Source organism: Heterocephalus glaber, unplaced genomic scaffold (genome assembly GCF_053883595.1).
Source record: "Heterocephalus glaber isolate CG9 unplaced genomic scaffold, H.glaber_assembly_v1.0 deba00001861, whole genome shotgun sequence".
Taxonomy (NCBI): domain Eukaryota; kingdom Metazoa; phylum Chordata; class Mammalia; order Rodentia; family Bathyergidae; genus Heterocephalus; species Heterocephalus glaber.
In genome coordinates this window covers 930,609-953,198 of record NW_028258501.1, presented here as the reverse complement: position 1 = coordinate 953,198, position 22,590 = coordinate 930,609, and the positions used below count along the sequence as shown (strand labels likewise).

The window sequence follows — 22,590 nt, the reverse complement described above, 5'->3', positions numbered from 1 at the left end:
GGGAACCAACCGGTGGCATATTTGTCTAAGAACTTAGATCCAGTAGCAAAAGGATGGCCTCCTTGTCTTTGGGCCTTAGCAGCTTCAGTTCTGTTGATCCAAGAAGCAGACAAGCTGGCTTTAGGTCGGGAACTGACTATGCAGGTTCCACACGCAGTCCTAGAACTACTGAACACAAGGGAGCATTGTTGGCTCACAAATAATTGGGTTACTCAGTATCAAGCCCTTCTCTGGGAGAACCCCTGCTTACGGTTTATTCCTGTAAAAGCTTTAAATCCTGCTACCTTCTTGTCCACAGAGACAGGCCCTCCCGATCATGACTGCTTGAGTGTCACCGATGAGCTCTCTTCCAGCCGCCCTGACCTACAAATGACACCCTTGTCCGATGCTGACCTTGTTCTGTTCACGGATGGGAGCAGCTTCGTGGAAGATGGGGTTCGTCATGCTGGATATGTGGTAACCATGAAGGATGAGGTGATCCTAGCTGGGGCCCCTTCCTTAGTCGGCACAGTGTGCTAAGCTCTGGGCACTCATACAGGCACTCTGATGGGCAAAGGGTAAAAAGGTAAATATATATACGGACTTTCGCTATACATTTGCTACGTTACACATCATTGGCATGATTTACCAAGAGTGAGGTCTTCTCATGGCAGAAGGGAAGCTAATTAAAAATAGGAAATTATACAGTTGCTAGAGGCAGTGTGGGAACCTAGCAAAGTCGCAGTAATATATATTGTTCAGGACATCAGAAAGGCAAAGACTTCGTTGCACAAGGTAACAATAAAGCTGATGCTGAAAGCCGAGAAAGACAACGCACTCAAAGCCCTGCTCTCACCACTCCGGAGGCTGGTGAGTCAACGCACGGCTGAAGGATGGAAGCACCAACAAGGACGACATGGATTATTGTGCTGTGCCAGATCACCACTGCCTTAAGTTTACTTGTTTTCAAACTACGGGTGTTTAGGCCTAGTTATGAAAAGTTTGATGAACAATATGTGACTTTTTAAATGGTAAAATGAGAACTGGAAGGCTATCCATTTACAGTATTCTTTGTTAAAAAACATGGGGGACCTGGGGTAATTTCTGACTGTGGGGGGGCTATTCTTTCTTTTTTTTTTGGTACCGGGGATCGAACTTGGGACCTTGCGCTTGCAAGGCAGGCGCCAGAACCACTGAGCTCAATCCCTGTCCCCATGGCGGGGGGGGGGGGGCTATTCTAATGAAAAATTATACTGCAAAGAAAACACAAGTTTGGATCAATGGCTCCCTTGTCGGATGAGCCACTGGTAATTGTAACAATTGTAAACAAGGTCAATGTAATCCTATGTCTATGTATATGCCAGCCCCATGGGATCTTTTTTTTTTGCTTTGTAAACAATAGAGCTTTATACAAATATAAAGTTATGCACTTTCCAAGTTACTACTCCAATAAACACTTATTCAATTTAACAAAAACATCTAAAATATTTTGACAATGTATTTTAATAATACAGTCACAGCATAATCTCCCCCCATTAAGACTCTAATGAAGTTTATAGTACCTACAACAGAATTTACAGATGCCTACAGTTTGTAGATCAGTTTAGTTTAATTACATATATTGCTTTAAGAAATACCATTAATACAAATGTATGATTTACAATATCCTCATTATTGCAGAAAAAAAATAGATTCATAAAACAAAATGTCTTTTAGGCATTTATTATGTCAGGTAGTCAAAAGATTATTCTCATTACCATAAGAATAATATTCTTTTAGTGGTAAAAGTAAGATTTATTAGTCAGTCCAAAGACCACTGAAAGGCTTCCAGGGATTTCCAAAGTAAAATCTCACTATCCTTTCCCTAAAATAAATAAAACAGCAGCAATCCCTAGGTATACCTTAAACATAAACTATGAACATTCTGTTTGTATATTATTGGCCTCAAGATAAAAATATAATTTTAGAAACTAGTCAACACTACTGGCCTGAATTTTGTTTTTACCTACTTGTATTTCTTAGATAAGAAATTTCACCATAAAGTACATATTAAAAATGAACAATTATTTCTAACTTTTCTAACTCGTATATAAGCCAAAGTGCTCACTTTTACAAAGAATCAAAACTTACTTCTGGGCTGGGGAAGTAGCTCAGCAGCACAGCACCTGCCTGGCAAGTGTGAGGTCCTGAGTTCAATCCCCGGTACTGCCCTCCCACCCCCCAAAAATAGCCTTACTTCTGAAAATAATCTATAGAAATAATATGTAAACACACAGAACTATGAAACACACTAAGAACATGGTCCTATGTGCTATGGATCAAAATGTAAAGATCTGTTACATATGTAAATGAACACATTAACTTGGGATATACTGCTATTACATGGTTGTGCATACACAAATTCTGACAGTGTTTCTGATGATACTGTACTCTCTAGCCCCAACCACTAGAAAGAAAGTAAAAATAATATGAAACCTATTTCCTTTTTTTAATAAAGTTTTTAAGCAGAAAAACAAACCCAACACTCTTCTTTGTAAAATGAATGGAGCTCTAAACAGTTCAGAGTCAAAAATCCCTTCAATTGTTCCCCAAGGTAACAGAACACATAAGCTTTCTCTCTACTCAGGAAGTCTGGTCATCTCCAGTGTTTTGTCTTAAAAACTGCTTCCCGAGATATGAGGTAGCCATGCTGGTTAAATTCTTCCTGCTACCCGCCTTACACCTGATGTAACCATACAGGTTGGCACCTTGTAGCACCACACCCATGATAACCACCTCCTGGGACCAGGAGAAAAACAGGCAGACCCAACCACTTTACTCTGAAGGAGAAGAGAGCACTAAAGGCAAATATCACCCACAACACTGGACAGGCAATAAGTCCTAACCAAAATATTCTTCATTCGGCCTCTGAAACACTTTTATTCTCTTGAGAAGTTGCCTTCCTGGACTCAAACACCCAGTGGCTCTTTCCATCCTCATCAATATGATTCCACCAACGTAGGCCAACCATTAATCTACCTGTGACATTCTTCATTGCCCAAAAGTCACATGACAACAAGATAATGGTCACCATACAGGCAATAAAGCTGCTGCTGAGCAATTCGCACATAAGATAGACTATAATTGCACTGACTCGAAAGAACAAATGGAAAAATGATGCCACCAAATGTCTGATTTTGGATCTTTTTGGTCTACTAACTCTCCTGCATCAAACAGTGAAACATCTTCAGCATCATCATTACTGTCCTGCAGCAACATGGTGGCCCTGGGCCGGCCCCCATGGGATCTTATTTGGCTACAAGGAGTAATATATTTCATTAGGACAAGAAATTAAAAAAGATCTTGAGGAAATTAGAGACGCACTTCAGGTGTGCACCACCACACCCGGCAAAACTGGCACTCTTACACATTGGTGTTGATAATATTAATTGGTATAGCACTTGAGGCATAATTTGTCAGAGTGTATTTAAGATCTTAAATGTTCACCTTCCAAATTTGGTCTAGTTTCACTTAGAAATCTGTCATAAGGAAATAATTCCATGTATGGAGAAAATCTTACACACCAACATGTTCTTCATAACATTTATATTGGCAGAAAAATGGGAAACAACTTAATGGAAAAAATAGAATGGCTAAGTGAATTTTGATGTAACCACCTATTAAAATTTATGCACATATTTTTTTAAATGCAGTAACTTGGAGAAATAGCCAGAACATAATATTACATGGAAAATTTGATAGAATTTTATATATAAAATAATAAAATATACATTGAATAGAAGGTGTTGACGTACCTTTTCTTTTTTACACTTTTTTGTTCTAGGCCAGGATTTTAGAAACCCAACTAGAGTCAATGGCCAATGTCGTATTACAGAATAGGCATGCTCTCGATTTGCTCACAGCCCAGAAAGGGGGGGCTTGCTTATTTCTTGGTGAAGAGAGTTGTTAATATGCTAATAAATCTGGTGTAGTACAAGAATCACTAGGCAAACTGAAAGATCAGATCAAGGCTCTTGATGAGAAATTTGGTATAGGAGAGCTGTCCTATGGGATTAATTTTACTTGGGCAGGATGAAAAACACTTGGATAGGACCTCTTCTGAGTCCCCTTCTTGTTATAATATTAATATTAATGTTTGGTCCTTGTGTCATCCAATGGATTTCAAAATTTATACAGTAGCGCAGTGCTGCAGCTCAAGACTACCAAATGCTAGTGTTAAGAAATGTAGATAAACTTGGGGCTGGGGATTTAGCTCAGTGGTTTCATCGCCTGCTGCGCAAGCGCAAGGACCCAAGTTCAATCCCCAGTACCCAAAAGAAAAAAAAAGGAAATGTAGAAAAACTGGATAGAGCTTGTAATGGAGAGAAGAATTATCCCAAAGTAAACAGAGGGAGGAATGATAGGGAAAAGTTTTAGATAACTTAATAGAATAAATATTAAGGTAAGTGTAGAACCAAAATAAGTAATGTGTTCTTTTAAGATTTGCTTTTCCCATAACTCCTTGTTTAAGGTGACGGTTATCTGACTCTTTAACCAGTAACTTCATTAACCTAACAAAGTTACCATGGGGGGGTGTGAATTTACAATGTATATGGCCTATCTTGTGTCTGTGACTTGTAAATAGGAACTGGAATTGTATTTACACATCAAAGACCACTAGGGATGAGATAATGGCTAAAAAAGATATAAAAAGGGAAATGCTGGACAAAGGGGGCGCAGATACTAACCAGACTGGTGTGCTTGCTTCGGCAGCACATATACTAACCAGACTGGTTTCTGGCGTTCCCACCCGCTCACCAGAAGAAATTTTATTATTTTATCCGAATTCTGTATCTCCGTGTATTTCTTTCCGAGATTTCTGCAACAAGCTGTCACATCCAGCACCATCCTAAGCGCTGGGTCCTCTTGTGCCCATGAGCTGTGTTTGTGGTGCTGGCTGTGCCTTGGAGACGGTTTGAGCCTTTTGAGTCTCGCCTTGAAGGTCAGCTGCGGGCACCAGAGCAGTGCTTGGTGTGGGAGAAACGTCCACAGCTCTGAGGTGAAACCCTCCTGAGGGCGCTGCTCGGGTCCTGGCTGATGAGGCCCCGGCCTGGTAGCCAGATAGGACGCTGCTGGCCCTGTCACTCTCGAGTGCTGTTCTTGACACACTTTGTGTTCTGTGCCCATCCGTGGACTGCGGGGATGCCAGCCAGGCCCTCTGAGGCACCCAGGCCCCTGGGGTACCTGTGTCCGAGGGAGCCTGGCCTTCAAGGCCTGGTAGTGATGCGTTTATCCCTTGCATCCCAGGTATGTATTTTGCCTGGTGTGATGGGTTCTGGTAGAGGCAGGCTCTGCCCAGGCCCTGGTACTCACAGGGTGCACCGTGGCCTCTGCAGAATTTGGGGAGCTGTGCAGCTGTGCGCTGGAGAGAGATGGACACAGGGTGCAGGTTGCATGATGATGGGGACTGTGGAGGCTGTCCCTGGCTGCAGAGGCAGCACTAGTGAACATGGCGAGGCTGTGGCTCTAGAGCGCGCTCTCTCTCTCTTTCTCTGGAACTCTTTCTGCTACCTCTGTTTCCCTGTCTTTGCTGATGCATACAGGAGAGGCACTATTTTCCGATGAAACAGGAGAGCGATCTCTTTTCCTGCTCTGTCCAAGCTGCTCCCCTCCTCCTACCCCCAGTGTGCTTAAAGAGGATTCTGCCCATTGCCGGGACTCCCACTGCCACCCCGGTAAATGCTGGCCTTGCTTTCCTCTTGGGCTTAGTATCTGTGCTCTGACAAGGGCAGTGTTTGAAACTATCTCCTTCATCTCTGTCCTGTGTCCAGATGGTCCTTTCCAGGCCGAGGGACTCCGTGGGCGACACCCTGGGGCTTCCCTTTGTCCTGAGCAGGAACCCTAACCCCACATCACACGGATTTCTCTTTACTGCTGTACTCCGCACGTGCGTGTACCTGTGTGTGCGCTCCTGGGGTAGAACCCAGGCCCTCACCTGCTGGGCCAGTGCTCTACCACTGAGCCAGGCCGCAGCAAGCCCTTTCCTGCTGGCTTTGTTGTTTTCCTTTGGTGACACAGGATACAGAGGCAGCACAGGGGACACGCTGTCAAACTCACCCATTTTCAGTGAGTGTTCAGGGCGAGACATCATCCGCAGCCATCGCCACCACCGGGCCATCCCCATTGGTGAGCTCCTCGGCTCTCAGTGGCTTTCAGACCTCAGTCAGGTCACAGCACTCCTCTGTCCCTAAACCTACCTTGGGCTCCTTCCTCCCTCAGTCCCAGGCAGAGCCCTGGGCTTGGGGGTGGAGCTCAATGGCAGGGACTGGTCTAGCAGGCCTGGGGCCCTGGGCTCCCCCCAGCACAGCCCGAAGCACCGAGGCCCTTACAGTGGCTTACAGTGGCCGCAGAGGCCACCATGATGAGGCCCCTGTCTTCTCCTGCCTGCTCCCTCCTGCTCCCTGCACTGCACTCTGACCAGGCCATGCAGGAGCCCTCCTGCTTCGGGGCCTTTTGGCTCTGGCTCCGCCCATCGGCAGCTGTCCTCCCCTGCATCCCCCTAGACACAGGAGATGTCACCCTGGGCAGGGCTCTTCTGGCCACGCTGTTTAGAACTGCATCCTGCCACCGCACCTGCATGGCTTCACCCTGTGGGGGGCGGGACACGGGTAGGTGAACGTGATGGGGTCACAGACCCCCTGGAAGGAGGAGCTGCCAGGACTCGAGGAGTCTGGGAGGCATGGAAGCCCACCCAGCCGAGGGTGCGGGGACCGCGGGGCGTGCTGTGTGCTATGCCCTCTGTCTGTTCTCCATTGGTTTCTGGTATCTTTACTGAGCACTGCTGACAAAAGCCTACATGCTCAAGGGGTATATAACACCTCATTTCCAAATCCATGTATGTTCTAAAGGAGTAGCACGATCAATCTACTGAACACTTCCATCACCTCCCAAGCTCAGAGCCACTCTGATCTGCTCACCTTGAAGCATCTTGTAAGGGCCCAGGCCAGAAAAGTCCCCTACAGAAAAGGGCCCAGCAGCTCCGCGCTGCCTTAGGTCTCACAGCATCTCAGCCTCCATGGAAGCAGGGGCCCACGGGGCCTGGCAGAAGCGGGGAGCAGCCCCCGGGCCAGAGGCCTGGGCACCTTGTGCTGGTGGGGGCACGCACAGGAGCAGATTCTGCAGACCCCTTCAGCTGGGGCCCCCCAGGACTTGCTGTGGGGCTGACGCTGGCCTTCCACCCCCTGGAGCCCTCGGAAAGAAACCCTGAGAGTTGTCCTCCCCCGCGGCGGAAGCCCAGCGGGCCCACCCACCTGCCCCAAAGAGAAGGCACAGGGGGACCCCTGCCGTCTTCCCCACGTTTAATCAGGAAACATCACGGTGCTGACAGAGCTCATGGGACTGAGGAGAGAATGCGGGTGCGGAGGCGAGCCGAGGCAGGGCCAGGTCCCCAGAGGAGCAGAAGACAGGAAGCAGGAGGCAGGAAGGCACTGACGCCTGGGGCCCGGTGCTCCCCAGGGCTGCTGAGGCTGGGGTGTGGGGCCACCCACAGCCAGGCAGTCAACGCTGAGGACGCTTGGCGGTACAGGGGGAAAGCCCCCAGGCCCAGGGCAGGGGCCGGCCCAAGCCTGGCTCTAGACCCTCGGGTGCTGAGAACAGTGTCCTGGACACCCCTGGAGGGGACGGCGTGTCCTGGCTCGCCACACCCTGTGGGAAGGCATCACTCCACTTGGGCACTGGAGGCCACCAGGCACCCTTCTGGGTTCAAGTGGGTCAGCCATGGCAAGACAAGGTGTCAACAGCTGGGTCTAGGACGTATGTCAGGACACACAATCAATGAAGGCGAGGGAGAACAATCAGGATGTCAACATCGCACAGAGGATGCATATTTACAGTTGGAGCTCCAGGTAGACATAAATTTAATAAATAGGTGGTCAAGATATAAGTAGCACAGAGGGTGGGGCATTTCCAACCCATGGGCACAGGGCCAGGCGGGTGGGGTATTGCTGATGCTGGGTGTAGGACTTGGTCCTGTCACCGCCTCCCCCTGCAGGGCCCAAAGCAAGGCACTAAGGAAGGGGCCCAGGTACACTGGGGTCACGTTGGCCTGGTAGCCTCCCCCACGATACCTGGGGACCCAGGCCGGAGCCAGCCCCTGCCCGTGTCAGGAGGCCGCCTCCACAACCAGAAGCCCCCTCCTCGCCGATTCCCGCACCCTCAGCTGCCGCTGGACCCGAGGCTGATGGCCAGCTCGAGCTTCTGGCGCAGCTTGTGCTTCCGACAAGAGGCGTCTCTGTCCAGGGCAGTGAGGAGCTGCAGAGAGGGGGCCTCTCAGCTGGGCTCCCAGGACAGCCCAGGTCCTCCCGTGCGGAGCCCCAAGTCCTCAGCCGGCTCTGCCCTCCACCGCGGCACTTTCTCATGCTCTGAACGAACCCACCGTTAGGGCTCATATCTAGAAGCATATCTACAGCCTCCTGGGACCACAGATGGGGCCTCTGGAGGTGACTGGATTAGGGGGCTCCTAGCTAACTTGCTGTTGGGAGGTGGGGTATGGTGGGAAGAGGCGGCCACTGGGCGTGGCGTGAAAGGGTTTGTCAGGCTCTCTCCTCCCTTGTCTGTGCTTCCCACCACTATGCCTGGAGCAGCTCTCCTCCGCCAGGCCCTTCTGCTATGCTGTGCTGCCTTGGAGCCAGCAGACTTCAGACTGAAATGTGAGCCCAAGCTAGCCTCTCCTGTAACTGTGGGTGTCGGATCCTGTGTCAGTAATGAGAAAGTAACTAAGACACCTACTGTCCTCCCGTGGGGCTCGCTCCCCTCCACCTACAGACCTGTCTTCTCCACTCCCAGCTGCTACGCAGCCCCTCTAGAGTGGTCCAGAGCCTCTGTGTGGTTGCTCCTTTCTCATTCCCTTCTGACCCCACCTGTCCCACCCACACCTCCCTTGGCCAGGTCTCCACGTCCTCCTGGGCCAACCCCAGGAGCTGCAGTCGCACATTCCTCCCCTGAGTAGCCAGAGAGTAGAGCTGACTGTCCCTCCTCGACCCCCTAGGACCTCGCACGCTCCTGGCCTACAGGACTCCCCTGGCACAGCTGGCTTTCCTGCCCCGCTCTGCCAGCTCCTCTTCTCTCTCCACGGAGGAGCTCTGGGCTGGCACTCAGCCCTGTCTCCCTCTCAGCCCACTCTCACCCTCCTCGGGGGACCCAACCAAGCTCAGGGCCTTCAATGCCATCTACTGGCTCACAAAGGCGTGTCTCAGTCCCAGTCCTTCCCTGGAGCACCAGACTCCTGCCTGCGGGTGCCTGAAAGTCCACTTAGCTGGGGCATGGTGCCGAGGTGGGCGCAGCCTTCCCGGTTCAGTCCCATGTGCATCCTTGGCCCTTGGCCCGCCTCCCACCCACAGGTCTCTCCAGGCACTCCTCACCCAGACTGCCCGGTGGTTCTGAAGACCCCTCCTCTCCATCCCCATCCTGATGCCGCTTGCGCCCAAACCCAGCAGTTGCCCCTTGACTCCTCCCTCTCGTGGCCCACATCCAATCTCTTGCCCAGGATGAATCCCAAAGTCCACACGTTCACATCCTCTGCCAGCTGATATCTCAAACTACAACCCCCCCCCCACAAACCCTACAAACCCCACAGGCCCTGCCCCTACCCCTCAGCACCCCGGGGACCCCTCTGGGGTCCAGCAAGGCCCTGAGCCTTTTTTTTTCAGCACTGGGTATTGAACCTAGGACTTTTGCACTGAGCTACATTCTTAGCCCTTTTTCATTTTAAGACAGGGTCTCGCTACGTTGCCCAGGCTGGGCTTTAACTTGGGACTGTTCTGTATCCTCCAAATCCCAGCATCCAGGCAGAGTATCACCAGTGTTGGCCCTAGGGCCTCCTGGGGAGGGATCATACACGAGAAGGGCTGTGTCCCCTGTGTCCCATCTGCCTGCCCCCTTGTGGCAATTCACTACTCCCATCTACCCAAGTGCCCCTTGATGCATGTTCCAGGCCATGCACACAGGGTCCTGTGGGGTGCAGTACACACCTCCTGGCGGTACTTGGTGACGTAGAAGTAGAGTTCGCTGAGTGCACTTAGGACATTGAAGTCACTGGCATGCAGACGGGATTGCTCCACCAGGTAGGCATCCATGTCCTGGTCGCTGATCGACGCCATCTTCGCAATGTCTCGGTAGTACCTGTTGGGACCCTGAGGTCAGTCACACTCATGTCACCATAGCCAACCCCACTGCCCTCACTGCCCGGCCAACTTTTGGGGCTTTTTCCTCCCGGGCACACCTCTCCACCCAGCTCTTGTAGCTGGGGATGTCCTTGGCATAGAGCAGCTTGTTGGAGGGCGAGTCCTTGCCCAGCCGGTGCTCCGAGGTGGAGCAGGAGTCCATGAAGGTCTGGGCCACCACCGACAGGCAGGCATCCGTGATGCTGTTCTTGTGGATGTCAAACACGAACTGTGGGTTCTTGATGACATTCACCCAGAAGCGCAGGGGCAGGCTGCAGAGAGAGGGCCACGCAGTGAGGCTCCCTGGGGACCCTCCCGCCGCTGCCCCCACAGCTAGGCCAGGCCCATGCCAGGACTGGGACAGCTTTGGGTAACTGGGAAGTCTTGGGTTTCTGTGGGCCTGCAGGCAGGGTGGTCCAAGGGTAAATGGCACTTCTGCACTCAAGAGGGGCCAACCCCCTCTGTCACCACTGTCACCACCTGCACCAGGACCCTCTGCACACACCTGACCCCTGAAGCCTCACAGTCAGCACCACGCCCAGCCCCAGCCTCTCTGGCTGCCTGCTCAGCCCCCGCTGATTGCCAGCCTCTCATACCACCCAATCCCATGGGACTGGCAGCATTGGCAAAGCTGATACCAGTTGCTCTTCCAGGTGTGGCGCACATCAGGATCGCTGATCTGCCGCTGGTCTGCCTGCTCGTCCAGGAAGTCAAACATGTACTTGATGGCCAGGGGCAGTGCCGAGCCGCGGTGAGCTGTGCTGAACACAGTCTCAAAGAGATCATCCACAAACTTCTGCAGCGTGCCCTGCACAGGACAGCGAGGCCAACACGCTAGAGGAACCCAGGCCAGGATGCTCCCAAAGCCCTCCAGGCAGGAGCAGAAAGGCTCTCCGGAGATAGAGGAGTCCTAGTATGGTCGGCACCTCTATGAAGACTGTGGCCTGCACCTCAAGCCTGGCACTCCTGACCAAAGGCCCTAGGAAAGTGACCCCTGCTGGGAAGGTCAAGCCAGACCCAGGCCCAAGGCTGGGCTCAGAGGTGTCTGGCGGCGGCCAAGGAGGCCCAGGGCAGGCTCTCACCTTGGTGGCCAGCAGGCGTGTTAGGTAGATCTCTGAAACCATCTTGCTGCCACGGTCCCCCTCCCGGTGGTCGGCATGGTCGTGGTTCTTCACCAGGTGCCACAGCTTGGTGCCCGTCTCCTGGTCAGGTGTGATCATGGGTGCCCGTGAGCGGAGGCTGTCGGGGCTGCTGGTGGTGCGGAGCAAGCTCTCTGGGGCAGAAGGCAGGAATGACCCTTCGGCTGCCAGGGCCATGATCAGCACCTGGCCCCACGCCCCATGCCCCACCAAGGAGTGCCAGGGTGCCTGAGGGCTGAGAACACTCACCATAACGGCTGAGGGAGCGCGTGAAGGTAAAGGAGTTGGCCATATTGTAGGCAGATACTTGTTTGGGCACCAGGGCTACTAAGGAACCATCTGTCACCTGGGGGTCACAGAGACAGGGGCAATGTAGGAAGCCTGGGGGCCACCACCTCAGATCCTTCAGTGCGCACAGAGGTGGCACCCAGGCCCTGGGAGGGGGTCCTGGGTGAACAGGCTCCAAGCCCCTCACCTGGTAGTGGGCCAGGGAGTTAACCCTCTTCCAGTCACACTCGATCTTGGTGGTGACGTCCTCATCCTGGAGGATGACTCGAGCCATGCGGCCCTGGCGCCACTCTGTGGACAGAGGCAGTCCTCAGGGCTCCCCAAGGCCCAGGGCCTGTGCTTCCGGGGAGCGGAGGGTACAGCAGGGATGGGGGCTCACCCAGGTCCATGTCCTCAGCTTTGGGGCGCTGCGAGTAGGGGATACCCTTGTACACAGCATCCAGCAGCTTGTCTTTGGCCTGGGTGACGCTGTCACAGTTGAGAACCTTCACTGGGACCTGGCTGCCTCCCTCGCTCTCCGGGCACACGCAGTGCAGGGTCTGCTGGGCGGGGCAGGCATGAGTGGGGCCAGGCCTCCGCCTCCCGCCCGCTGCCTGCCTGAACCTGCGCCGGCTCGGCTCACCAGCGTCCTGTAGTCGATCTGCTGCCTGATGAGCTTGTCCTCGCTCAGGGAGTAGCGCGCCTCGCCCGTGATGGCGTCAATGGGGCCCTTCTCCATCTGCTGTTTGATGGCGCAGTACAGCAGGAAGAGCGGCTCCCCCGCACACTCCTGTGGTGGGGTCAGCGTGGCTCGCTGCCTGCCCGTCGGCCTGACGGCGGTTGCCCAGGGGTCGCCCACCCTGCCGCCCTGCCCCATCGCACCTTCAGGAATTTGTGCAGCAGGAGCGTGAACCAGTTGGTAAGCATCTTCTCGGCCACCGACTCCGTCCTAGGGCAGGAGAAGGGGCTCAGGCGGGGGGGTTCAGGATGGTGGGGTGGGGTGGGGTGGGGTGGGGTGGGGTGGGGCGGGGTGGGGTGGGGCGGGGTGGGGTGGGGCGGGGCGGGGTGGGGTGGGGCGGGGCCCGGGGCCGGGGTGGGCAGGGCCGCTGGGGTTTCCGCACCTGCGCAGCAGCAGCTTCGGATGGTTCTTGCTCTCCAGGTTCTTCTCTATGAGGTCAGCCAGCAGCTGCTTGAGCAGCCCAGTGGCGTAGTCGAGACGGCTCTGCAGCGCCACCATGGTAAGCGAGGCCACAGTGCCACGGTCGCGCATGGAGAAGCTGCTCTGGGCCTCCAACGTGTGGATGAAGGTGAGCACAAAGGCGCGGCTGTGCAGCAGCTGCCCAAAGAGGCGCAGGGCCTTCTCCACGTTGGGCGGAGTCTGTGGGGACAGGGAGCCTCAGAGAGGGCGGGGAGGGGAGGGGCCAAAGCGTAGGTAGGGGCGGGGCCGCGCAGGCGCTCACGTCCAGCTCTTTGAGCACTGGGTGGGCCTCGATTCCCGGGAAGAGCACGCGCACTGCATAGGTACGGTAGTCCAGGAAGGGGATCTGCACTCCGTCCATGTGATTCGTCAGCTCGTGGATGTCTGTCTGCAGCTCGGCAAAGGCTAGGTGGGGGACAGGGGGCGAGGAGTGAGCAGGACAAGAGGGGGCCCGGCTCCCCCACTCACCACCCCCCACCTCAGCACCTTCCTTGCACTCCAGCGCCACGCGGGACTCCAGGTTGTCCATCTGCAGCTGCAGCCTCTTGAGCGTGCGGTCAGCGTCCTGCGTCTTGCGCTTGTAGGCGACCAGCACGGCAGCAATGGCCAGCAGCAGGAGCCCGCCACCCACCGCCAGCCCCACCAGAGCTGGCAGCGTTAGCGCCCGCTCCGCTGTGATGTGCAGGGTGCCCAACCAGAACTCCAGGCCACCCACCAGCACCTGTGGGGACAAGCCGTGGTGAGCCAGCGCCTACATGCCCCGGGCTCCCTGGTGGCCCCAGGCACACACCATGACAGGCTGGCGGCCAGTCTGGCGGGGCGAGTCGCACAGCAGCTGCGTGTCAGACACCGTGAGTGCACACGGCTGGCCCCCGATCAGCACTGTGTAGTTGAGGCGGGAGCTGCCAGCCGCTGCAGGGATCAGATTCTTGCCCTGGAGATGGAGGGATAGAGGACAGGGTTGCCCAGGGCCCTCTGGCTCTTTGCCCCTCCTGCCCCGCCCCTCTCCAGTGGCACCTTCAGCACAACATGGGATCCGGGCTTGACATTCAGGACCCCAGAGGGCCCAAGAGGCTCAAAGCTGGGGTCAGGGTAGTAGGTGAAGGAGGAGCGGTTGAGGGAGCGGGCCGTCTGCACATGGTCTAGCAGGAAGCCAAACTCATCTGGATGCTCGCCTTGTGCCCGGGGCTGGGGCTGCCCAAGGAAGATGCCTGGGGCCTTGCATAGCATGGCAGTGTCGTTGATCACCTGGCACGTCTGTAGGGACAAAGGTGGGCAGCCCAGCACGTGAAGGCACAGGCAGCAGGGGCAGGGTGAGGGCAGCAGGTACTCACGTTGGTGGTCTCAATGCCACGGTACTTGGCCCGGACCCGGGGCTCCTGGACCGTCAGCAGATGCGTCCCACTCACAGTGATGGCAGTGCTTCCACTAGGGACAGGGATAAGGAACTCAAGCTCAGATGAGGCGTCACTCAGTGCCCAAGGCAGGGGTCACACCCCAGGCCCCGACCCGCTCCTGCATCCAGGGTCTCACTTGATGATGCTCCAGGTGGGCTCAAGGCGCGTGACAGTGGGGTCCTGAGTATAGGTGTAGATGACGCCTGGGCTGGAGATGTTGGCACGATCAATGGCGAGGGTGATGGGGGCCTGGCTGGGGCCCAGGGTGGAGACAGGTGAGATACACACAATCGCCTCAGCACCTCTCCTGTGTAGGCAATGGGTTTACTTGGCACAGGCAGCCAGGAGTTTGAGACCTTTGGCCCCGGCCCCGGCCCCGGCCGCTGCTCAGCCCACCTGACAAACTGGCACTCGCCATCTCTCACAGTCACTGTCACACTGCTGCCAGCATCCAGAGAGCGACCAGAAATGGTGAGCCGTGTGCCCCCCGAGGCCGGGCCCCGAGTGGGACTCACCCGGTCAAAGGTTGGGGTCTGGGGAAGAAGCAGCCCTGAGGGGGAGAACGGCTTGGGAGGGCCACCCCACACGCCCTCCCATAGCCAGGGGGCCGGGCCGGGGAGGGGCCACGCTACGCACCACAAAGCTGTACAGCTGCTCAGACTGAGTGCGGAAGTCGGAAGAACAGTCGCCGACACAGAGCTCAGCGGGCCCTGGTGGTGGGCTGGGCACCAGCGACTCCTCCATCTCACAGACAATCCTATGGGTCAGAGGAGGTCAGGGCCACCATGGCCCTGGGGATGGGGACAAGGACAGGACACCCAGAAGGCTACACTCACCTCTCAGCACTGACGTACTCAGTGGGGATAGAGCTGCAGCGCACTCCAGCCACCCGCAGGCTGACCTCCCGTGAAGCAAGGCCCAGGTTCTCGCCCACGATGGTGACCCGGGTGCCCCCTTCCTTGGGCCCCATGAGTGGGTGGATCTGCAGAGCAGTAGAAGTGAGAGTTCTGGCCCAGATTCCCAGTCCCCGGGGGTGGGGGGCAGGGCTGACCTGGCTGATGCGGGGGTGGCTGCACCGGGTGCCCTTCTGGCTGGGGTGCATCCAGTTGGTTTTGGGGGTGGGGCAGTGTGCCCGAAGCTGGCACCTGTGCTCTGAGATGCACCAGCCACAGTTGAAGCGAGGGTCGGCTTTGAGGCAGAGGCCACAGCTGGGCCGTTGTGCCCAGCACTTGTACAGAAGGGCTGTGGGCACACAGGGCACTGCTGACGGAGCAGGCTGGGCAGAGAGGCGGGGTACGCTCGAGCCCCAGCCTGGCCCCAGCAGTGCCAGCCGAGCCCCTGAAGACCCTCACCTCGGAAGCTCGGAGGCTTGGCAATGGGGAAATCTCCGTCCCAGACCACAGACAAGTCCAGCTCGGTGTCGCCATACTCGTCACCTTCGTAGGAGTACTGGGAAGACAGACCCGTGAGACCCCACATGCAAAGAGTACCCCCCCCACTCAGATGTTCCTAGCACAAGGCTTGGAAGTCCCTGCCAAGGCCACCTGTGGCTTGCAGAGCCAGGCACTCACTGAAGCGTTCTGGCATTGCACGCTGCTGCTGTTGAAGCGCACAGCCGGCACCCGCTGCTGCCGCCCCTGCACCCGTATCACGCATTCATAGTTCTTCTGGCCCGACTGTGGCTGTGGCAGGTTCTTCGCTCGCAGGGTGAGGGACTGCATGACCCCCACAGGGATCAGGAGGTCCCCTCGAGGTAGAAGCTCAGGGCAGCCCTAGGGGGAAGAGCAGCATCAGCGGCAACCAGGCCCAGCAATGCTGTGCACACAGAACTCAGTGGCGCCCAGCACAGCCCTTGCGCAGCATGCTGCACCCGCCTCACCTCCGGGCTGTGGACCCTGCCCTCCTGGAAGGAGCACTCGTGGGGGTGGCTGGTACACATGTGGCGGTACTTGCACCAGTGGCAGGGGTAAGAGCTGCCCACGCAGGACATACACCTGGAGGGGAAGTGGCTTCAGAGGATGGGGAAGGCCCTACTTCCCAGCTGACCTCCCCTGACACACACATGCCAGCCAACCAGGGCAGAAGACAGCTGGAGCCTGCCTGAGGGGCTTCAGTGATGTAGGGACAGGGAGCAGGCAGGCCCCTGTGCCCCTGGAGCCAGCCACCCAGTTGTCCTGCCAGAAGTAGGGATAGGCACTAGGCCAGGTACTCACGAATGCAAGACACTGCAGTTGTAGAAGACAAAGTCAGCACCAGCAAACTTCACACCAGTCTCCTTGGCAAGCAGCTGCAGCCGCACAGTGCGGGTGGCCCCTGCGGAAGCCCAGGGGTGGCTGTGACTGGGCCAGGGACAGGAGCTGCTCTACCCCTCCCCTGCCCTGCCCCCAGCCCACTGACCATGCCCTCTGATGAGAGCTTGCAGCTCCTGGGGGGAAGGCGAGGAGCACCGCAGCTCCCCGGAGGCCAGCACAATGGCCTCGCTCTCTGTCACCTCGCCGAAGGCACAGCTCACTCCTGCACTGAGGTCTGGCACATTGCGCAGGGCCACCGTCAGCTGGAAGAAACAGGGCTCAGAGCAGGGTGCACCCCTCGACACAGTCCATGTGCCCCTGGCACTCTCTTTACCACTCACCTGCACTCCAGGTGACGTCACTGACACGTTGTTGGGTCGGACCCGCACCTGGACACACTTGCTCAGCTCCTCAGCAAAACCGTGAGGGGTGGAGGCACCTGGACAGGCCCCTTCCCGGCAGCACCTGCACAAGGACAGCTGGTGGGAACAGGCGGAATGGGGACAGACTGCCCAGATCTTGGTGCCAGGCAACGGCAAGCCTTGGCCTTGTCCCCTGGGACCTAAGGGGTGTCACTCAGGGAAGAGACTGCTCATTAGCTGGAGACCTTGGAGGAGGGCACAGCTGGGGAGAAGCAGGGACGGACAAGGGCAGGCCTGCCAGGCACCTCACCTATGCTGTAGCACACACCAGCCGCAGTGCGGGTCTCCCGAGCCCAGGCAGGCCACACAGCTTGGGTACTGCTCGCAGGTCTCCACTGGGAGCTGGCTCACCTGGGGATGGCCACGTCAGCACCCGGCTTGCCCTTGCGCCCTCGCCCCCTGCCGCCCCTCGGCCCACCTGCTTCTCACTCAGGAGGTAGATGTGCCGGTGGTCGGGGCTGAAGAGCAAGTCTCTCAGGATGGGGCTGCCATCCACCACGGGGACCGTCTCATACAGGTGGGCATCCTGGGAGCCATCGACTCGCACCTGAGCCATGAGACAGGAGCAGAGCTGACAGGCCTGGTTGGAGCCAGAGCCTTCTAGGTTGCAGCAGAGCTGAGGCCAGGGCCTGCTGGGGCTGCCCTGATACCCACAGCCAGAGGCTGGGTGCCAGCAGGAAGATGCCTCCTGGAGACAGAGGCAGACAGGTGCCAGTGCTGGGGAGCACCACAGAGCCTGGTCCTGGCTTATAGTGCCACCATCCAGCGAGGCAGACATTTTGAAGGGGTGGCACCTGTGGTGTACATGGCTTCTAGCTCAATAAAGTGGTCACAAATGGAACCTGGGTCCCAGGGGGGAGCAGCCTCAGCACGTCCCTTCCCAAGACTCCCTGGACCCACAGACCAGGCCTTCCCCTCCCCAGGGATGACACCATATTGACCAGGTGAGCAGAACAAGAACAGTGCCATCACCTTGACCCCTGTCCCATCATGCCAAGCCATTCCCAGTCCTGGAAGAGAAGCAGCTGTGACCTGGCCTCTTCCCTTATAGGCAACACAGCAGCAGCCCTAGTGCCCATGATAGAAAGAACAATGGGTAGGGACAGGCATGAGTGCCCTCTCCAGGAAGTTGTCATCTTGAGAAAAAGCAGGAGGAGGAAACGAAGCGAGCTGCAGACGAGTGTGCCCTGGGGACAGGAAAGCTGCAGCACACAGGGCCATGTTGGTGCTTGCTCCTTCATTTATTCACAGCACCCGGCAGTGACAGCATGGACTCGGCCCTGCTCTGGTGGCAGGGAGGCCCCACAGAGGGTACTGGCACCAGGGAGGAACATGCTGAGACCCTCATCCCCATATGGCAAGAGTTCCAACCTCACCTTCTTCAGACTGCCACTGCGCGTGCCGATGAATACCACAGAATGCTGGTGGTAGGTGTAGGCGGCCACGCTGGCCATGCCGTCAGTGCTGTCGGCCAGCAGGGGCAGTCCCTCGATCACGTGCAGGCCGCCCAAGGGCTGGTTCAGGACCAGCCCACAGAAGTTTCCATTGATCTGCATGGGCTAGTGAACAGGAGGACTCTGTGAGGGTCCCTGCCAGACAGAGGCTGCCACAGAGGTATGAGCCCAAGATGCTGCCACCCCGCCACCCAGACCCAACGGGAACCCAGGGGAACAAGGAAGAGGGAGGATGAGGAAGTGGAAGCCTGGGCCTGCGACACGGAAGACTGGGTGACCATCGCTGGGAACGGATGGAAGGCAGGAAGAGGACAGTGGCATTCTGTGGAGAAAGGACACCTGGCAAAAGAGACAAAGAAGGAAGGGCGGAGAGAGGAGAGGGTGGGGGCTCCCAGCTGGGAGAGGTGGGTGGGGTCAGGTGCCCCGCCTGGGCTCACAGTGTTGATGCAGGGCAGCTCCTTGTTCAGTAGCCAGGGCAGGGCCAGCGTGCCCTCCCCACGGTAGCAGGACTGGATGCGGTGCCGGATGTGGGCATTAATGTTGCTGAGTGTAAAGAGGCAGAGGATGGTCTGCCGAGGTGGGCTGGCCCGGTTCTTCTGGCCCTGGGAGAAGATTGTGAAGAGGACGTCCTCGTCGGCTGGCACACCCAGTGCCTGGGCCAGCAACAGGCCAGGTTTGGCCAGGTGGGCGCTCTGCACCAAGCGGTACTCCACGCCACGCCAGGAGCAGCCGATGGGGAACTCCACGTACGAGTAGAATTCCGAGTCCCCCGCACACATGCGCACAATCTTGGAAGTGAAGAACTTCTCGCCGGCCGTGTCCAGCAGCGTCTGCTGGGTATCCAGCTGCAGAGTCAGGAAGTACACGAAGGAGGCGCTCACGAAGCCGTAGATGTAGTAGATGTCAAAGGCAGGGTACAGTGACAGCGTGTCAGAGGGGATCTTGATCTGCGAGGACACAAACTCGTCCTGGTACACCTGGGAGGTGGGGCAAAGACACGTGAGACATGAAGGCCAAGACCCACCACCCCCTGGCCACTCCAGCACCCCAGGCCTGCCCCAGCCACGCCTGGAACCTGGGCCAGGAAGGCCACAGAAGAGAGTGATGGCCTTCCTCCAGATGGGGACCCACAGGGGCAGCATCTTGTCTGCATGTCTGTGACAGCAAGAAGGAAGGAGGGCATGGGGCTGAGTGCATGGCAGGCCAGGGAGCAGACCACATGGACAGGTGCAATCACCCACCAGACTGAACATCTCGGCACTGTCCTCATTGCCAATAAGCTTGCGGGAGCTCAAGGTGGGGAAGTACTCTGACTTGCCGTCCACAGCAGTGCCCACAAACAGCTTGCTGGGCCCCTGGCCCTGCTCCACGATGACCCCGGCCATGGAGTCTGGCTCTTGCGCCCCTGACAGATAGTGCTCCTTCCGGTGGTGTGGCTCCCCCAGCTTAAAGAGATCATCCAGGCGCAGGAACTGGCAGATGCCCTGCCAGATGCTGCCACAGGCCACCAGGCGATGGGCCGCGTAGTCTATGAGCAGCAACTTGTTCACATTGTCCACGGGCACCAGGCGGTGGGCACACACACGCATGCTCGGGGGTGGGTAGCAGCGGGCATTGTCTTCCACAGGCCCCGTCACATGGGCCCGCAGCTCAGTCAGGTTGGGGGCCAATTTAAAGACTCGGTTCACTGCGCCCACAAACACATCCCCAGTCACTCGGTGCACGGCCAGGTGGGTGAGCGTGGTATCTGTCACCACAAAGGCATGGAAGGGCCTGCCACCACCTGCTCCCCTGGCCACTGGGAGAAGAAGAAGCAAGACAAGGCACAGAGGGAGCATGGCCAGCAGCCACTGTGGACAGGCCTGAGGAGAGAGGGTAAGTGGGGTCAGGGGCCCTGGCAGCTGGGCTCTGTGCCACGGCCCCAAGGCACTCACCCACCAGCATGCCAGAGCCCCAGATGGTGACAGCAGCTGGGTGCACAGGCCAGGGGCCATCAATCACCCCTGCCCCCCATGCTGGAGAGCAGCCAGGAGGCCTCGCCTCAGCCAGGCCACACCCAAGGGGCAGCAAAGTCACATGTGGGAAGACAGGCGGCAAGCCTCCAAGAAGGGAGCGTCTATCACCCCAGAGCGCATCCAGGCCCAGGGGAGAGCGACCACAAGAAAGCCCTAGGCCTCAGATCCCATTGCGCCCAGGCTGGAGCAGGGGAAGCAGGGAGAAAACAATCACATGCTGGCACAGCTATGCCAGCCCAGAATGGCACTGGCACCAGGAGCCCAGGGACAGAGCTGTAGAGAAGCACAGCCTGAGTCTGTCTTCTGCGCTCCCCATCTACCGTGCCCCTGGCCCCAGCTGTGTTCCCCCCCACCCCCGCCTCGGCTAGCTGTCCAGGAAACACAGAGCAAGTCCAGCCTGCCCTCACACCATGCACCGAGACAGACATAAGTCAGGCTCTGCTCAAGTACAGGAGGACAGATGCCCAGGTGCCCTGCAGGTCCAGAGGTAGTGGTTCAGGGGACTCAGAGCACTGTGGATGGGAGGAGAAGCCCCCGGTGCAGCAGGCCTTGGGGAGACAGGGTGAGGGCCTCAGGGACAGTGCCAGGGCTGGCACTGGGCCTCCAGGCCACACCTATCCAGCTCTGGGCTGCAAAGGCAGCCGAGGTGGCCAAACTCTGCACTGCTTTCCCAGTGCCGGAGCCCCAGGTGAGACAAGAGGGAACGTCCACGGGGGCAGAGGGCGTGGAGGGCAGTAAAGCAAGGCAACGCAAGAGAAAGGAAAGGGCACTGGCTAGAACAGGAGCGGCCCAGCTCGAGGCTGCACAGTCTCAGCCTGCCCCGATCATCTCCTGGGGCTCTTTTGTCAGCTCTGCCTCTTGGACCCTCACCCAACAGCCAGAGAAGAAAGAAAGGGACCAGAGAAGAGAGGCTGCACCCTGCCCTCAGGACCTCGGCGGCCTGCAGGAAGAGGGCTCTGGGAAGAGGCTGGAGGCAGGTCGAGGGGGCGACCCGGAGAGGCGGGGTTTGCAGCCCTGACCCCCAGCCCAGCCCTCACGAATGAGTGGCAACCTCAGACATTACAGGCACGCCCGACCCCTGGCTCCTGTGCGACAGCCCTGCCAACAGAGAAGGTGGTGATAGGGACAGCCCAGGGCAGAGACGCGGCTCCGCGCCCGCCCTGCCCCCACAGGGCACCCTCGGCCCGCCTGGGGTCCTTCGTCGCTGGAGATGCTCGCAGCCATCCTCCGAGGGGCTGCTCCTCCGCTACAAAGGGTTCTAGTGGGCGAGTGGGCTGGGCTCAGGGTGGCCGTCCCTACTTGCCCAGGGCACGAAGGGCCTGGCAGGCAGGTGCCGGGAGGCAGGGCAGGGCATGACCACCGAAAGGCAGAGCTCGACCCCTGGGCTGCGCGAGCCCCGGGTCTCTGAGACTGCTGCTCCCCAAATCCAGGGGTTAGGGTGGTGGTATGGCGGCCACCTACCTGTCCCTCCGCTGCCGCCGGCTCCGGGTAGCCGCCCGCCAGCCACGTGGACGTGCCCCCGTGCCCCACACTGGCCCCCCGCGCGCGCCCCGCGCCCCGCGCGCGCGCGCGCGCCGCCACCGCCCACACACTGGGCCGGCCCGCGGCCGCTGGGGCCTTTTAAACCCGGACCGTACCATCGTGCCGGCGGGGGGTACCCAGGGAGGGCGGCCGGGACGCAGAGCAGCAGGGCGAAGGAGTGTGAGACGCTCCTCCCCTGGGCCCGGAGCCCTAGTGCCCAACGCGGCGACCCGAGAGCCGTGGGGAGCCCGGCCCGATGGCCTACACCCCTCGCTCAATGGCCTCGTCCGCGGAGCCCCCCCAGTTCCCCGCCGACTGCCTCGGGCAACCCTGGAACCCGCGCGCCGCCGCGCCACACCCCCTGGGGCCCGAGGCACATGCCTGCCCTGCCCCGCCCGGCGCTCGGAAGGGCGCCCGGGGAAGGGGGGACACCTGCCGCGGCACCTGGCTCGCTGGTCCGGGCTGGGCAGGTGCACACCGAGTGGAGCCCACCGACCCACCCGGACTCCCCTGATAGTCGGTGTCGTGCAAGCGTCTGGCTCAAGGATTCCAGGCCATTTACACCTGGCTCCTTCCCCTGACAGTCCCCAGAACCCCGTGTGTCTTTTATCCCCTTGCTTTCTTTTCAAGCAGCTTTAATGTGATCTAATTCACCTGTCATGTAAGTCACGGGTTAACGTAGAAAATTCATTGGCTTTCAGTATATTC

General features: G+C 57.7%; 1 protein-coding gene and 1 pseudogene across 5 annotated transcripts; both read right to left on the bottom strand.

Annotated features, from left to right (window-relative positions):
* Positions 1-2,452: 2,452 nt before the first annotated feature.
* On the bottom strand, positions 2,453-3,204 carry LOC101707622 (Golgi apparatus membrane protein TVP23 homolog B pseudogene; annotated as a pseudogene).
* A 4,653-nt stretch (positions 3,205-7,857) lies between these two features.
* Plxna3 (plexin A3) lies at positions 7,858-21,940 on the bottom strand. Of its 5 annotated transcripts, none has more exons than XM_004875007.4 (33): positions 21,823-21,940; positions 19,588-20,208; positions 18,784-19,323; positions 18,269-18,451; positions 17,311-17,439; positions 17,143-17,243; positions 16,812-16,935; positions 16,577-16,733; positions 16,393-16,492; positions 16,059-16,173; positions 15,751-15,951; positions 15,532-15,628; positions 15,231-15,421; positions 15,016-15,161; positions 14,816-14,936; positions 14,576-14,712; positions 14,316-14,486; positions 14,117-14,210; positions 13,800-14,039; positions 13,573-13,716; positions 13,269-13,503; positions 13,045-13,187; positions 12,706-12,962; positions 12,467-12,533; positions 12,228-12,374; positions 11,985-12,144; positions 11,793-11,896; positions 11,567-11,663; positions 11,261-11,481; positions 10,817-10,986; positions 10,238-10,450; positions 9,987-10,137; positions 7,858-8,268 (listed from the first exon to the last, which is right to left on the bottom strand). In XM_004875007.4, exons 2-33 carry the CDS (start codon positions 20,182-20,184, stop codon positions 8,173-8,175), a joined length of 5,649 nt encoding a protein of 1,882 aa, XP_004875064.1. In that variant the 5' UTR covers positions 20,185-20,208; positions 21,823-21,940; the 3' UTR covers positions 7,858-8,172. The 5 variants fall into 5 exon arrangements, 4 of the variants coding, with proteins under 4 accessions (XP_004875064.1, XP_004875065.1, XP_087060186.1 ...); XM_004875008.4 differs by having other exon boundaries at positions 11,261-11,451; XM_087204060.1 differs by lacking the exon at positions 21,823-21,940 and having other exon boundaries at positions 19,588-20,444.
* Positions 21,941-22,590: the final 650 nt, after the last annotated feature.